Raw genomic sequence first — 16,096 nt, 5'->3', positions numbered from 1 at the left:
CATGCCCTGCCTTCTTGTTGCCTCTCGTTAAATAATTCCACAGACATACCTTGCCCCCGATACCATGTGCATCATATGTATATCTTGTCTGGAATCATCCTTTTTTCCCCCTTTAACCTAGAACTAGTACGTGTCCTCCTAAAGATCTTCGTTGGGAGGTTCAGGACCCAGATTCAGCTCGGGCTGGTGAGGATTCCATCAAAAGCACCCACCTCGTGATGGCGTCTCACGTGCTTTTTCCACAGACTTCAGTGGTGCTGACTGTCAAGAGATTACATAAACTGGACATTGTTAAAAATGTCTTAGATTCCAATAAAGTTTCTGGGTAGACTTTAAAAAATTTTTTATTCGTCCTTTGGGGAAATTTAACCTGCATCTACTTAGGTCCTAGAAGCTGTGGCTTTAGGAGCAAGCTGTCAGCATCTCCAAGGGTGGCTCTCTGAAACCATAGGGCATTCTGGCCTCATATGGGGTACTGGGGAGTGGCAAGGACTAGTTCAGGTACAGACTTGGAGAACAAGATAGTAGCCTCCTTTCAAGGGGAGCATCAGCTATCTGCTGGGTTATCCTCACTGAGGCAGCCAGTGCCTCATAAAAATAACATTTTCTATCCTTTGTCTAGCTGATGGACAATTAAAAGAAATAAAATGGTAAAATCTTAGTTGATAGAAAAGTTCATGGAGAGACAATGGAGATTCAGCCTTAGGCTCAAGAGGCTAAAAAATAAATAGAGATTCCTACAGTTTGCCGGTACCTAAGGCAACTGGAAATTTCTTAAAGGATGCCAAGGTGGAATGTTTAGAAAGAGTTAATCACATTAATTCCAGGCACCCAGATCAGTGTGGAGGTGGGAACAGGAAGGGAATGGCAATTAGGTCTGATGAAAATCTGCTTTGTGTGAAATATCGACGTATCTTAAGTAGATGATCTCAGTTAATCACATCACCATGCTCGAGGTAGATTGTATCCCTGTTTTACAGAAAAGGAAACTGAGGCTCAGGGAGGTTAAGTAACCTGCTAAGGGCCACACAGCTAACATATGGCAGATTCTCGTTTCAGCCCCAGGCTACACTTTTCTAAGGCATCAGCCACTTGTTAAGTGCAGAAACCCTTGATTCAGACCAGAGTGGGTGGGGGTGTCAGCTGAGACTTGCCCTTTCCAGAAGATGTGGGCCTTAGGCAAGAGGTCTCTCCGTTTAACACCTGGCGAGAGAAAGGACACAAATGAATTGTCTGTCTCTTATCTGTGGAAAATCAGCTGCCGCATGACTCCTTGGCCTGCTTTCCCATGAGCTGGGCCAGACCCGGCACATAACCCTCCTTTCTTTCCTCTTGTCTCCCAGTTCGAAGGGCAGGAGATCTCCCTGGACTCACGCATGGGCATCTTCATCACCATGAACCCAGGCTATGCTGGCCGCACAGAGCTGCCCGAGTCGGTGAAGGCCCTCTTCAGGCCCGTGGTGGTGATTGTGCCCGACCTGCAGCAGATCTGCGAGATCATGCTTTTCTCTGAGGGCTTCCTCTGGGCCAAGGTAGGTTTCGGCCATGTATGGGGCACGTGGGACCCCAGCTGGCCTACCTTCTGGCCACGTCGTCCCAAAGCTCAGGTTCTGTGAAGCTTTTATTTTCCTTCGCTTTATTACAAACACCATCCCTTATTTTTATTTTAGCTTTTCCTTCTGCAAGAATTTAAGATGCACAAGAAGTTTTAAAAATAGAACAGAGTGGGGTGCAAGGGTAGTTCAGTGCTACCTGCCTGCCATGTGGGAGACCCAGGTTTGATTCCTGGTCCATATACTTTCCAAAAAACAAACAAAAACAAAATAAAACAATATTAAACAAATGGTGCTGGAATAACGGGATACTCTCATGGAGAAAAATAATAAAATGTGACCCCACCATACAGCATACAAAAAAAAAAAAATAGTACAGAGTGTTCCTTTGTCCCCTTCCCCCAGCATCCTCTGGTGATAACACCTTGCGCAACCACATCATCATTGTCAAAACCAGGACCCCGAGGTTGGTATGACACGATTTACTCAGGCACAGGCTATATTCATTTTCATGAGGGTTCATAGCCCTCTTCTTTTGGTATGTGTGTGTATATAATTCTGTAAATTTTTCACATGTGTGAACTTGAGGAACCACCGTAATTGGGGTAGAGAACTGTTCTACCACAATTGTATCACAGAATCCCTCAATCACTACAGAGTAGCTCCCTTGTGTTACCTTAATAGACCCACACTCTCCCCAACCTGACCCCTAATCAGTTCCCCATCACTCTATGTCACTTTGAGAATATCACGTAAATGGAATGTCACAGCATGCAGTCCTTTGAGGTGGGTGACTTTCATTCAGCACAATGTCCTTTAGATGATGTGGCTTTAAAAAATTTACAGATGACACCTTTATCCTCTCTTTAGGTCTATATAAATGTATGCATGGACATTTTTCCCTGGAAAAGGTACAAAGTAGCTACCACTTTTAACTTAAAGGGTTGTTAGGTTGTTTTTCTGCAAATTATTTTTTTAAAGGCTCTTGTCTATCCTGTTGTCAACATTGGAGTTAGAGTGGTGAGAGCGCTTGTTCTTAGTTTCATAACCAAAATGTCTCCGTTGGGGACAAGATGCAGGGTTTCAATCCTTGACATAGACAGGGTGACGGGCTCATCCTCAGAATGGTTATGGGAGAAACCTCAGTAACATGGTTGGGTTACAATAAATAAGAAGTATATTTTTGAAGTATGATTACTACAATTTAAAAAGTTAGCTGGGTTCTGATTTTGTTTCCTAACTGATAAAACAAATACTGTACAATGGGTAGGATTCAACAATGGGAGTTTATTGGCTCATGGTTTTGAGGCTAGGAGAAGTCCAAAACCGAGGCATCAGCAAGGTAATGCCTTCTCCCCAAAGACTGTGCTGTTCTGGGGCTGGCTGCCAGTGATCCTTGGTCCTTGGCTTTTCTGTCCTATGACAGTGTACTTGGTAGCATCTTCTTTCTTTTCCGGATTCTCTTGATTTCTAGCCTCTGGCCACTCCCTCTGGCTTCTCCTTCTGTGACCAATTTCCTTTGTTCATAAGGACTTTGACCATATTAGATTAAGGTCCACTCGCATTCAATTTGGGCATATCTTTGAAAGTCTTCACAGGTCACACCATGGGATCAGGGGTTGGCATCTGAACATGCCTTTTGTGGAGGACATGATTCAATCCTTAATAGGTTCTGTTCTTTACATTAAAAGGATTAGGATTATCTCCAGCTTTTTAGGAGAGTCATCAAATTTTGGGAAGGTAGGTATTCCATTTAAATTAGTTCCCAGTTTGTAATAGTTAAAACAAAGGATCCACCCTGGTATTTCTGAAAGTCAGAGACAAGATTTGCTTTTTTATAGAGCAGCTTTACCTGAGTACCTGTATGTCCATTTTCTTTGTATAGTGATATGCTTTGCTTTCATATTATTTTATTATCTCTTATCAAAAAGTCTCTGGCCAAAAAGATGACTGTGCTGTATAAGCTGGCCCGGGAGCAGCTCTCCAAGCAGCATCACTATGACTTTGGACTCAGAGCCCTTAAATCGGTGCTGGTAATGGCTGGTGAGCTGAAGAGGGGCTCCACTAACCTCAAGGAGGTAGGGGCATGTGCTCAAACGTTATTTGGTTGCTCACTTGGTTGGTATGTGTTGAGTAAATTCTGTGGTAGAAATGGGGCACAAAATGATACTCACTGAAAGTTTTGAGTCTTACCCATCTCTTCATTTAATTGTCTGGTCTTAATTTGGTCTTTTACTCATTATTCTTTTCATCTAATTGGACTTCTCACCTCAAGATGAAGTTCATTGCCTTCACTTCAGTACCAACAATTATGATAACCAGTATTGATTATTTATGATAATCAATAGTAATAGTCAGTAATCTCAGGATTGTGGGGTGAAGGGGTGGGGATAAGCAGAATTCTTTGTTTCCTTCACATGGAACTTACTCCAAGGCACAGCTCAGTGAATGCCATCTGTGGCCTACAGACTCATGTGTCTGCACGTCTTTTATATTTTATCTATCATTTTATATTTTCTAAGAGGGTTTTCACACCAGCACAGTGTGCTGGAAAATGACTTTGAAAATGTCTGTATTTCATTTCGTCTAGGATGTTGTACTGATGAGGGCACTACGGGACATGAATCTACCCAAGTTCGTGTTTGAAGATGTCCCTCTTTTCCTTGGCCTCATTTCTGATTTGTTTCCTGGACTAGACTGCCCCCGTGTCCGTTACCCTGATTTCAACGATGCAGTAGAACAAGTGCTGGAAGAGAGTGGCTATGTTGTCTTACCCATTCAGGTAAAACAGAGCTGGAAATGAGAACTCACTTTGACTTGCTCTTACTCCCTTCAGCCAATCAGTAACTTAAGTATTTTGTTTTGGGACCCAGTCATCTAATATTCTCCCTGTACCCAACCTCCCCCACATTTTAAAAATCAGAATCACACTTACTAAAAATTAAATCAGATATTGCCAAGGTAGCATTCTGATCACTGAAAACCCATAGGTTTGTCTATGTTGTTGTTAAGCCAGCGTTATTGTGGAATGTTCTGCTGAGATAAAAGGAACCGTAGGGCTTGGGTAGCTACTTCTTGAGGGGATACCCAGGGCCTCAGACCTGGGTCGTGGGTGGTGGGCAGAAGCCATGGAGGAGAGCTCACTGCACCTCTTCTGGCCCTGATTTTTCCTCTGGAGTTAGTTACTTAGAAAGATGTGTTTTTCTAGTGGGAATGTAGTATGGTGCAGCCACTTTGAAAAACAGTCTAGCAGTTCCTCCAAAAGTTAAACACAGTCAACCTAAACCCCAACAATTCCATCCTAGGTATTTTACCAAAGGTACATGAAAACATGTCCACAGAAAAAACATACCCACGAACGTTCATAGCAGCATTATTCATACTGACCCAACAGTAGAAACATCCCACATGGCCATCAACTAATGCATGGATAAATAAAATATGGCATATGCATATTCAATAACAGAATATTATTGAGCCATAAAAAGGAAGGATGTTCTGGCATATGCTACAGAACAGATGAACCTTGAAAAATGCCTTTGTGAAAGAAGCCAGTCACAAAGGACTACATATTGCATGATTCTGTTTATATAGAGTGTCCAGAATACGCAAATCTATGGAGACGGAGTGTAGATTAATGGTTGCCAGAGGCCAGGGGGAGATGGGGGAGATGATGGAGGAGATGAGGGAGATGGTGATGGGGAGATGATGGGGGAGATGATGGAGGAGGTGGGGAAGATGATGGGGGAGATGATGGAGGAGATGGAGGAGATGATGGGGGAGGTGATGGGGGAGATGATGGGGAGGTGATGGGGGAGGTGATGGGGAAGGTGATGGAGGAGATGATGTTGGGGGAGATGATGGAGGAGATGGAGGAGATGATGGGGGAGGTGACGGGGGAGATGATGGGGAGATGATGGGGAGGTGATGGGGGAGGTGATGGGGGAAATGATGTTGGGGGAGATGATGTTGGGGGAGATGTTCAGGGAAATGATGTTGGGGGAGATGATGAGGGAGATGGGGGAGATGATGGGAGAGATGAAGGGGAGATGATGGAGGAGATGGGGAGATGATGATGGGGGAGATGATGATGGGGAGATGATGGAGGAGATGGGGAAGACGATGGGGGAGATGATGGAGAAGGTGGGGAAGATGATGGGGGAGATGATGGGGGAGATGTTGGGGAGATGATGGAGAGATGATGGGGAGATGATGGGGGGTGAGGGGGAGATGATGGGGGAGATGATGGAGAAGATAAAGGGGGAGGTGATAGGGGAGATGATGGGGGAGGTCATGGGGAAGATGATGGGGGAGGTGATAGGGGAGATGATGGGGAGATGATGGGGGAGATGGGGGACTTGAAGCTGATGGCTAAAGAGTACAGGGTTTCTTTTTGGGGTGATGAAAGTGTTCTAACAATTGATTCTGGAAATGGGTACACAACTCTAAAATACTGAAAACCACTGAATTGCACATTTCAGGTGGGTAAAGTATATGGTATGTGAATTATATTTCAATAAAGCTTTTTTTTTTTTTTAAAAAAAAGGATGTGTTTCAACCCATCTGCCAATGTTTGTCCGGCAGGTGGATAAAGTTGTGCAAATGTTCGAGACCATGCTAACCCGACACACAACTATGGTGGTGGGGCCCACTGGAGGGGGCAAGTCCGTGGTCATTAATGCTCTGTGTCAGGCCCAGACCAAGTGAGTACACCTGTGGGGGGGCCGCTTGCCAGGTGGTTTCACCACAAATGGTTGGTGGTGGAGTTAGTCCTGGATTACTTTCCGGCTTCCTGTAAGTGTAAATTTGTCCTAAACATTCTTTTAAACTCAGAGGGCCTTCCTTGCTTCATTGCTGATTTAGTTGACATATTTTAGAAAACAAAATAGGAATGCTTTTGCATGTCTGATTGTGAATAGATTTGTAAAATGAGAATTTCACAAAATATCCTATGAACATATTTTGAAAAATAAGTTGGTAGGTCATAATCATTTGGTGGATATATTGCTCCTTTAAAGTCAGTCGGGACCCATCATTATATGGTATTGGAGTGGCCAGAAGGGAGTGTCAGCTCCCCAAATGCCCCCAACCCTGAGGCGCAATTCTGCTGTAAGGAAAAAAGGGCTCTTATATAGAGAATATCATCGTAATGTATTGATATCCTTATGCTGAAAATGGATTTTCTGGCTTATCATTTCATTCCTAACCAATAACTAGATTCCATAATGACTTTAGTGGATGCTAATATTCCAGCAAAAACTCTAAATCAAGTATTGTAATCTTAGTGACTTGATCATTTCTAGATAGTGGATGAAATCTCATAATTAAATGATTGTCATTACTTATCATTTCTTCACGTGTTTTATATGATTAACTTAGTCAAAGAAGACCAGTGGACAGCGGCTTGCTAACTCTAGGTCGGCTGTGTTGTAATTCTTCTGTATTTCATTCTCTCTTTTTTAATAACAATTTATTGTTAGTAATGATTTTTTTTCATTATTATTATTTTAGTGAACTTTGTACTGTGGCTTGTGTGAAATTTTTTCCCTTAGATGAATTACTCACATAGACTCGTGGAAATTTACAGGCATTATAGTGGAAAATTGTCTGTCCACATGGTTTATAAAGTAGCACTGCAGAGCAGGTGTCATTCTGTATATGCCAGGGACTGAACATTAGTTGTCCAAAATCTTGTTACATTATCAAGGATGATGGAATATTGTTTCCTTAAGCCAGTAATGATAATATTACTAAAGTTTGCTTCTTCTTACCCTCAGAAGGCAAAGCTGTGCTTTAATTGAGGCCTCATTTGTGTTCTCGCCACATTTCTCAGTGAATTATGGTTGCTTTACATTTTAGTGTAACCATTAACAGTGAGTGGGAAGCCTAGGATTGAGTGAGAATGGATTGCATTTTAAATGTTGGATTGGCCTGGAAGCATCCAGCCAGGTGTAACCCCAATTCTTCTGTGGCACAGCTTGATTTTCTAATGTATTTAGCATGAACCATGGCTGAAGCCCCTCCATTGATTTAGGCTTGGGCTGCTAACAAAGCTGTACATCCTGAACCCCAAGGCTGTTAGTGTCATAGAACTCTACGGCATTTTGGATCCTACCACCCGAGACTGGACAGATGGAGTTTTGTCAAACATCTTCAGAGAGATCAACAAGCCAACGGATAAGAAGGAGCGCAAGTGAGTATCTTTATTAAGTAGGAAATAATTTCAGGTAGTTAATGTTAACTAGCTAACATTACAAAAATTAAAATCCTGAAGGCTCTTCTTAGGAAAGGCCAGGTATGCTTCTCAGTGTATTACCTGTGTTTGTCTCAACAACCCTGTGTGGCAGATATTGTGCTCATACCCATCTTACCACTGAGGAAACTGAGGCCTAGAGAAGTTGAGAAACTTGCCCCAAGGCCCAAGATTTGAACTCACGCTGCCTGACTTTGAGGTTTAAATTGCAGCTGTCAGGCCAGGCTGCCTTGTGGCCATGCTGCACTGCAAGGCAGGTCCTGGAGAGGGCTGCAAGACCCTTGGATCCACAACTTTCTGTGTTGTAAATGTGGCTGATGATGTCTGTCCTCCCCCCACCAGTGAGACTGAGTGTAGAGATGCTCTGTGGCTGCTCTATCAATCACGGTTCTTCTGAGAACAAGCCCCAATTGATCTTAAGAAATTTGCTCACGGGGTGACGGAGCCTGGCAAGTCTCAAGTCCATAGGAGAGGCTGGTGGGTTGGAAACTCAGGCAGAAGTTGATGCTGTAGGCTTGAGGCAGAATTTCTTCTTCTCTAGGAGACTGCAGTTTTTTTTCTCTGAAGGCCATTCAAGTGATTGGAAGGGGCCCACCCACATTATCGAGGATAATCCCATTTACTTAACATCACCTGATTGTGAACATTAACCTCATCTACAAAATATCTGCACAGCCACTACGAGAGTAGTGTTTGATTACATAACAGTACTGTAGCCTAGCCAAGTTGAAAAATAAAATTAACCTTCACAGATGCTGTCAGGTAAAAAGTCTTTTCCCCAATGTTAGCATTTCCTATAATGCCTCTTAAGTAAATTCAGGAGCAGTTTTGATTTTACATTCTAGTTAAATCCCTTTAAGAATTTGGGATTAGAATTTTAAAAAAATCTTAAATAACAAGAGTCTAAAGTTCCAACTGATGGCTTTTAAAGCAGCCTCCTTTTAGCAGTCCTCGCCTGGTTCTGGATTTGTTGCATTCAGTTTTCCTGTCCCATCGGACTCCTTTAACCTTGAGCAATTCCTCAAGGTTAAACTTCCTTAGTCTTGATGTTTTGGAAGCACCTAGGCCAGCTGCTTTATATAGTGGCCTCAGTGTGGACTGTCTGATATTTCCCCAAGATTAGATTCGGGCTATGTATCTTTGTCAGGAATCTCACAAAAGTACCCAGGTGGCCCCAGTGCGACTTATCAGAGGCTTATAACATGATGTTGGTTTGCCCCATTACTTCTGAGATTGAGTTTGCTCATCTAGTTCAGGTATCTCTCATTTTCCCCTTTACAATCTAAGTGCATTCTGTGGGGAGAGACCCTAAGACTGTCAATATCATGTCCCTCATCGGACTTTCACTCAGTGGTTTTGGCATCTATTGATGATAGCATGACTCGTCTATTCCTAGGATGGTTATAAAATGGAGATTCTCTTTTGGGACAATTGGTGACATTTGAATATGACTGTGTATTAGTTAACAATAGTGCCCCAATGTTAAATTTCTTCTATTTGATTGTACTGTGCTTATGTAGAAGAAGGTACTTGTTCTTAGGAAATATGAGCTTAAGTATTTAGTAATAAAGGAGTGTCTGAAACTTACTGTCAGTTGATTCAGAGAGACAAAGTAAGTATGCAAAAATGTGGCAAAAAATTAACAATTAGAGAAGCTGGACAAGAATATACAGGGTTTTTTTTGTACTATTCTATTCTTGTTATTCTGTCAGTTTGAAATTATCTAAAATGAAAAGTTAAAAAGAAAAATGTATTGAAAGAAAATAAAGCAAAATATTAGCACTGAAAAAAATCCATCTTCTTAATTTTATGGTGATATGACTGTTGCAGTGTGACTGTGTGGTTGTGAGAGCCTGGTGTCTGATGCTCCTTTTGTCTGCCTTATTGACAGACAAGTAAAACATATGGATTAAAAATAAATAAATAGTAGGGGCAACAAATGTTAAAATAAATTTAGTAGATTGAAATGTTGGTGATCCGTGAAGGGGGAGGGTTAAGGGGTATGGTATATATGAATTTTTTTTCTGTTTCCTTTTTATTGCTTTTTCTGAATTGATGCAGATGTTCTAAGAAATGATCATGAGGATGAGTACACAACTATGTGATGATAGTGTGAGTTATTGATTATATAACAAGAACGGAATGATCATTTGATAAGAATGTTTGTGTTTGTATGTGGTTATGTATCATAAATAAAAAATAAATAAATGAAAAAATCCATCTACTTATATCAGTGAATTAAATGGAAGAAATGTCAGACCATCACACAACCAGAGAAAACCATTGGTCCTTTGAAGATGAGTCTTTGCTGTGGTAGGATCCATCATAGCCTTGTTACAGTAGCTTGAACACCTGAGACTTTGGAGCCCAAGTAGAGCTGCAGCCAGGACAAATGGTGTAAAAGCCTGGGCTTGTATACTTGGATGCTTCTGGGGGCCCAGCTTAAATGAGTGGTCCAGGTTACTTGAGTATATGAAATGCTTTCCTTTCCTCTTAACTTTACCATAAGAAAAATCAGGGCGATCAAGATCAATAATAAAGAGCAATTGATGCTCAGCCTCAATTCAAGAAAAGGATGGAAGTTTTGGGTGGACTGGAAAGAGTGCCCTGTCTTCTTTGGGTGGTCACTCCTCAATGTCAGCAGATTATTCCTATGCCACGAATGCAGGTCTGTGTTGTCAGACCTTCCGGTGTACCACAGAAACAGGATATCCATATTTTTGTTTGATGTTTCCTGATTCTTAAATGTAGATGACTAATGAAACAGTTGTCATGCACCGTGTGGTGCTGGCTGTAGACCAGGTAGGGCGCTCTGTCTCAGATCCCCAAAGAGAGCCCTGGGAACAGATGTTAAGCATGAATGGGCAGGCTATCCTGAGTCCCATCCTTGCCAGCTCCCAGGGTCCATGTCCTTTCTTTGGTTGCCACAGGTACATCTTATTTGATGGTGATGTAGATGCCCTCTGGGTAGAAAACATGAATTCTGTGATGGATGACAACAAGCTGTTGACATTGGCCAATGGGGAGCGCATTCGGCTTCAAGCACACTGTGCTCTACTCTTTGAGGTAAGTAGTGATGACAAGTAATTTTGAGCACAGATCTTTCTTTTAATTTAAATTTTAAATTTTATGTGTTTATTAATGCAGTAATAAATACAGATGATTAAAAAAACAAACCATCAGAGTTTATTATATGCAGCCCTTGGCTTTCTACGTCTCCCCAACCTCCCATTCCTGTATTACAAAGGCAATTACTTTTCACTCGAGTTGTTTCTCCTGACAGTTACCTCCGTATCTATAAGTAAAATGCTTAGCATGTTCTTTGTTCCTTTATCAAGTTTATACATTATCCATTGACTGACTTTTATGAGAGGCGGATTAATCTCTTCAATCACAAGCCCACCACTCCTCCTCCTGACAGTGGAGCACTAAACCAGTATCAGTTGGAGCCATCTAGTGTACTGTGGTTTCGTTTACTTTCTTCTAGACTCTTTTGCTTTTCCTGGAGTTCTGATTACCATCTTTTTTCTCTTGCACTGTTTGCCTTTATTTTTTCCTCATTTCTCTTTGCAAGCTTTATAGCATATGAGGTGTTCTGTCGATCCCCACTCTGTAGGGCCCTCCACCTTCTGCTTACAATATGAACTACTTGTCCTCTGGGCATGTTCAACAGCTGTGATCCTGGGAGTTCCTTTTCACTGTAGCCTGATATTTTTTAAAAACATTTTTTATTATGAAATATAACATATATGCAAAAGATTTCATAAATTTCAAAGTACATTGTTAACAAGTAGTTATAGAACAGATTTCAGGGTTTATTATGGGTTACTGTTCTACAACTTTAGGTTTTTCCTTCTTTCTACTCTAAGACCCTGGTGACTAAAAGAAATATCAACACAGTGATTCATCTAGCTTAATATTTTAATGCATTTCTTGGCCTGAAAAATTTGTCTGTGCAGCCATGCTGCATGAGGATTTGTGCATATCATTATCTGATTGGCTAACTGAAATGTGTCTTTTTTTTTTTCACACAGAGAGCGATAAGTGAGTTAACATTTCTGGCTTAGATGCTCACTTATTAAGTTTTATGTTATATGATCTCAGCTATGTTAAAAAGTATAAAGGAAAAAGTTCCAAAACAGTGTTTCTCTCTGTGTGGTGGGATTTTTGACACTTTATTTTATTCTTTATACTTTTCTATTTTTTTTGCCAGCTACTCTACAGTGTATTAACTTTTCAGATTAATTATATTAAAAGAAAAATTAAAAAGTTGTTATGTCATAATTGTATAATCTCCCCATCGCAAATATAAGTCCTCAATTAGAAGCCCTCTCATTTGAGGGCTGTGTTAATCTGGATATGACCTGGGTTTTACATAGTTGTGAAAACTCTACACAAGAAATGGCCCTTAAACACGGAGTCCAGTTGTTTATATTTGTAAACATGACTGATGTTCTTTATTTCTCCAGGTTGGAGATTTACAGTATGCCTCCCCTGCAACTGTATCTCGATGTGGGATGGTTTATGTCGATCCTAAAAATTTGAAATATGAACCATACTGGAAAAAATGGGTTAACCGAATACCAAACAAGGTGAAAATTATTTTTAAAATGAACCTCAAGTTATTAGTACTTGTGACTAATTGGATAAACATAACTCAGACAGATGTTTGTAGTTGAAAGCCATGACCTTGATCTTGACCTGTCCATGAGTTTGAACATGTCAACACTGTTATCAGTAAATTGGGTGATAAATCATAGTTGGTGGAATAAGTAATAATTTTGGTGATCTAGCAAACTTTATCCATAAAGGAGCAGATAGAAATACTTTAGGCTTTGTAGGCCATACAGTTTCTTTTGCAATTAATCAGGCCATTGTAGCTGTAGACAATATGTAAACATGCCAATAAAGCTTTATTTACAAAATGGTGGCAGGCCAGATTTGGCCCATAGCTTGTAGTTTGCAAACCCCTAGTCCAGACAAGCCCAGCTATTGTAGACGTGTCTCTCGAAGGTATCCAACATCTGCACTTCACGTAAGTGGATGAATGCAGTGTGTAAAGGACCCAGCTGGTCAGGTAACTGAGGCTTAGTCATTTCAGTTGCTCAGCATTTGTTTTGTCTCAAAGATAGGCTTTATTGATAGTCCCCTGTACAGGATGGTGACCTGACCACACCCAGGATACCTTGTCTGTGTTCTCAAAGGGCACAGCTGGCCTGGTTGTATCCCTAGAAGGGCCACTAGGCTTGTAGGGAGTTGGAAATCAGGACCCAATTACCCCAGAGAAGGAAAGACTGAGGGAAACATGATGGAACAGTTTGAGGCCCTGTCCTATTCAAGAGGGAGCTGTCGATCCCTGCTAATCTTCCGTGCCTCGATGGCGAGAAGGGCCTCCCGCTAGCTCACACTCTGCTCTATGACTTTGCCATGTCATTTGAACATAAAAATTATTAGCCCCTTTTCTGTCAGGTTGGACCCGTTATCCTACCTCTCTCCCTCCCAGGATTGTGAGGTAGACTATTTGGGAGTGAAATCAAATACTTTATAATAAGATAAATCCCTCTGCAGAGATAAGGCATTAATGTCAGGGCTTACTCACCTGCCAAATTTATCATTCATTGGAAGTTTCCCACCCTTCTTTGACAAGAGCAACTTTACACTATCTTCCATTTTAATAAAAGAACCTCTGAAATTACTTTGGAATTTTGGTCTTTTATAGATGGAACAAGGGGATTTACAGCGTCTCTTTGAGAAATATGTGCCCTATCTCATTGATGTGATAGTGGAAGGGATAGTGGATGGAAGACAAGGAGATAAGCTGAAGACTATCGTTCCACAGACAGAGCTAAATATGGTAAGAAATGATGGCTATGGTTAGCAAAAGGAAATCTTTTCCCCCAAAGATAGACCCACTGTGGGCATCTCAGGGAAGTAAAGATGCTACATGGATAGACGGAAACCTTGCTGATTACTGTCAAATGGACACAACATTTCCTTTTGTGGGAGTGGGCAAGAGAGGATGCTGGGCTCCATCCATCAGTACTGGTACAGTGTCTCATATGTCCTTCCACTCTGGAAACCCAGGATTTATTACAGAGACTGACCCCATGAGGGTGGAAGATATGGGCTAAACCGAGTATTTTCCTGTGAACCAGGTAACCCAGTTGACCAAGATGTTGGATGCGTTGCTAGAAGGAGAAATAGAGGATCCCGATCTCCTGGAATGTTTCTTCTTAGAGGCTCTGTACTGCTCTCTCGGAGCCTCCCTGCTTGAGGACGGCAGGATTAAATTTGACGAATGTATTAAACGCCTTGCTTCATTGCCTACTGCTGATACGCAAGACATTTGGGCCCGTCCTGGGGAATTGCCAGGTAGGATGTGACTGTACCCTGTTTTCCTGCTCAGACTGTTTTTGGTTAGAATTTTGAAAAAAGTGCTCTTGCTTTCCCATGTTTAGGCCCGGATGGATTTCCCAGCTTTGTGCTTTGGTAGAGAAACATATCTGTAGATTAGAGCCGCTGGTGGTACCCTCAGGAGAAGTTCAAATATGGGAACTGCTGCCGAAGCCCAAGCCCTTGGGAGGGCCTTTCTTGAAGGTTTTTCTCACCTGCCATAAGCAATTGCTTCCTTCTCTCTGTTTAAGCTCTTTAAATTTTCACATTCTGAAGAATTTTGGAATTTCTTCTCCTTTGGGCTTCTCTCTCTGTTTTTTTTTAAATTTTTATTTATTCATTTATTTATTAAAAAAATTAACAACAAACGAACTAAAACATTAACATGTGATCATTTCGTTCTACATATATAATCAGTAATTCACAATATCATCACTTAGTTGCATAGTCATCATTTCTTAGAACATTTGCATCAATTCAGAAAAAGAAATAAAATGAAAACAGAAAAAAAAGATTATACATACCATACCCCTTACCCCTCACTTTCATTGATCACTAGCATTTCAAACTAAATTTATTTTAACATTTGTTCCCGCTATTATTTATTTTTATTCCATATGTTCTACTCCTTTGTTGACAAGGTAGATAAAAGGAGCATCAGACATAAGGTTTTCACAATCACACAGTCACATTGTGACAGCTGTATCATTATTCAAGCATCCTCAAGAAACATGGCGACTGGAACACAGCTCTACATTTTCAGCCAGTTCCCTCCAACCTCTCCATTACATCTTGAATAACAAGGTGATCTCTACATAATGCGTAAGAATAACGTCCAGAATAACCTCTCGACTCTGTTTGGAATCTCTCAGCCACTGACACTTGGTCTCATTTTGCTCTTCCCCCTTTTGGTCGAGAAGGTTTTCTCAATCCCTCGATACTGAGTCTCAGCTCATTCTAGGATTTCTGTCCCACGTTGCCAGGAAGGTCCACACCCCCGGGAGTCATGTCCCACATAGACAGGGGGAGGGTGGTGAGTTTGCTTGTTGTGTTGGCTGGGGAGAGGGGCCACATCTGAGCAAAAAAAGAGGCTCTCTTGGGGGTGACTCTTAGGCCTAAATTTTAAGTAGGCTTGACCTATCCCCTGTGGGGTTAAGTTTCATATGAACAAACTCCAAGACTGGGGGCTCAGCCTATAGCTTTGGTTGTTCACACTGCTTGTGAGAATATCAAGAATTCAACTTGGGGAAGTTGAATTTCTCCCTGTTCTCACCATTCCCCGAAGGGGACTCTGCAAACACTATTCCACTCACTGATCGAATCACTCTGAGATTTTTCAGGGCATCACTCTGGACAAACCAACAAAATCTCATGTCCTACCCAAGATTCCAAATACTTATGGTGTTCAATCAAGCTATCTACATAAGTTATATTAGGAAATGCACTAGTCAAAATATGATTTTTGTACCAAATAAACATTTTTTGCTTTAGTCTCACACATAAGTTGAAATTTTAAAATATTGATTACCATCTATTTTCAGCACCCTGCAGTAATGACATTCCTTTGTTCTTCCTCATGCAAAAACGTTTTTAAAATTTGTACATTTAGTCACTATTATTATACACTCTAGGCATTCCTAGATTATGCCATCTCAGTCTTTAACGTCTTTCTTTCTGATTTCATTTATGCCCCCAGCCCTCCTCCCTCAATTATTCTCACATGCAGCTTCATTCAGTGTTTTAACATAATTGTATTATAGTTAGGTAGTATTGTGCTGTCCATTTCTGAGTTTTTATATTCAGTCCTGTTGTACAATCTGTATCCCTTCAGCTCCAATCTGATGGTCTCTATTACCAACGAAATATTCCAAGTTTATTCAATAATGCCAGTCCATAT

At 41.2% G+C, this 16,096-nt stretch overlaps 1 protein-coding gene across 5 annotated transcripts in view; it reads left to right on the top strand.

Moving 5' to 3' along the window:
* The window catches only part of DNAH10 (dynein axonemal heavy chain 10), a 194,076-nt gene that overhangs the window by 96,080 nt on the left and 81,900 nt on the right, over positions 1-16,096 (top strand). For all 5 annotated transcript variants that reach the window (XM_077159595.1, XM_077159598.1, XM_077159596.1 and 2 more), the window contains exons 35-43: positions 1,344-1,532; positions 3,485-3,631; positions 4,144-4,335; positions 6,138-6,256; positions 7,588-7,746; positions 10,737-10,872; positions 12,276-12,398; positions 13,526-13,660; positions 13,962-14,178. In XM_077159595.1, coding sequence (XP_077015710.1) covers positions 1,344-1,532; positions 3,485-3,631; positions 4,144-4,335; positions 6,138-6,256; positions 7,588-7,746; positions 10,737-10,872; positions 12,276-12,398; positions 13,526-13,660; positions 13,962-14,178 — 1,417 coding nt within the window. The remainder of the gene's footprint in view (positions 1-1,343; positions 1,533-3,484; positions 3,632-4,143; positions 4,336-6,137; positions 6,257-7,587; positions 7,747-10,736; positions 10,873-12,275; positions 12,399-13,525; positions 13,661-13,961; positions 14,179-16,096) is intronic.

This window comes from Tamandua tetradactyla, chromosome 5 (genome assembly GCF_023851605.1).
Source record: "Tamandua tetradactyla isolate mTamTet1 chromosome 5, mTamTet1.pri, whole genome shotgun sequence".
NCBI lineage: Eukaryota > Metazoa > Chordata > Mammalia > Pilosa > Myrmecophagidae > Tamandua > Tamandua tetradactyla.
The sequence above is the reverse complement of the archived record's forward strand: the minus strand, read 5'-3'. Positions and strand labels throughout refer to the sequence as shown.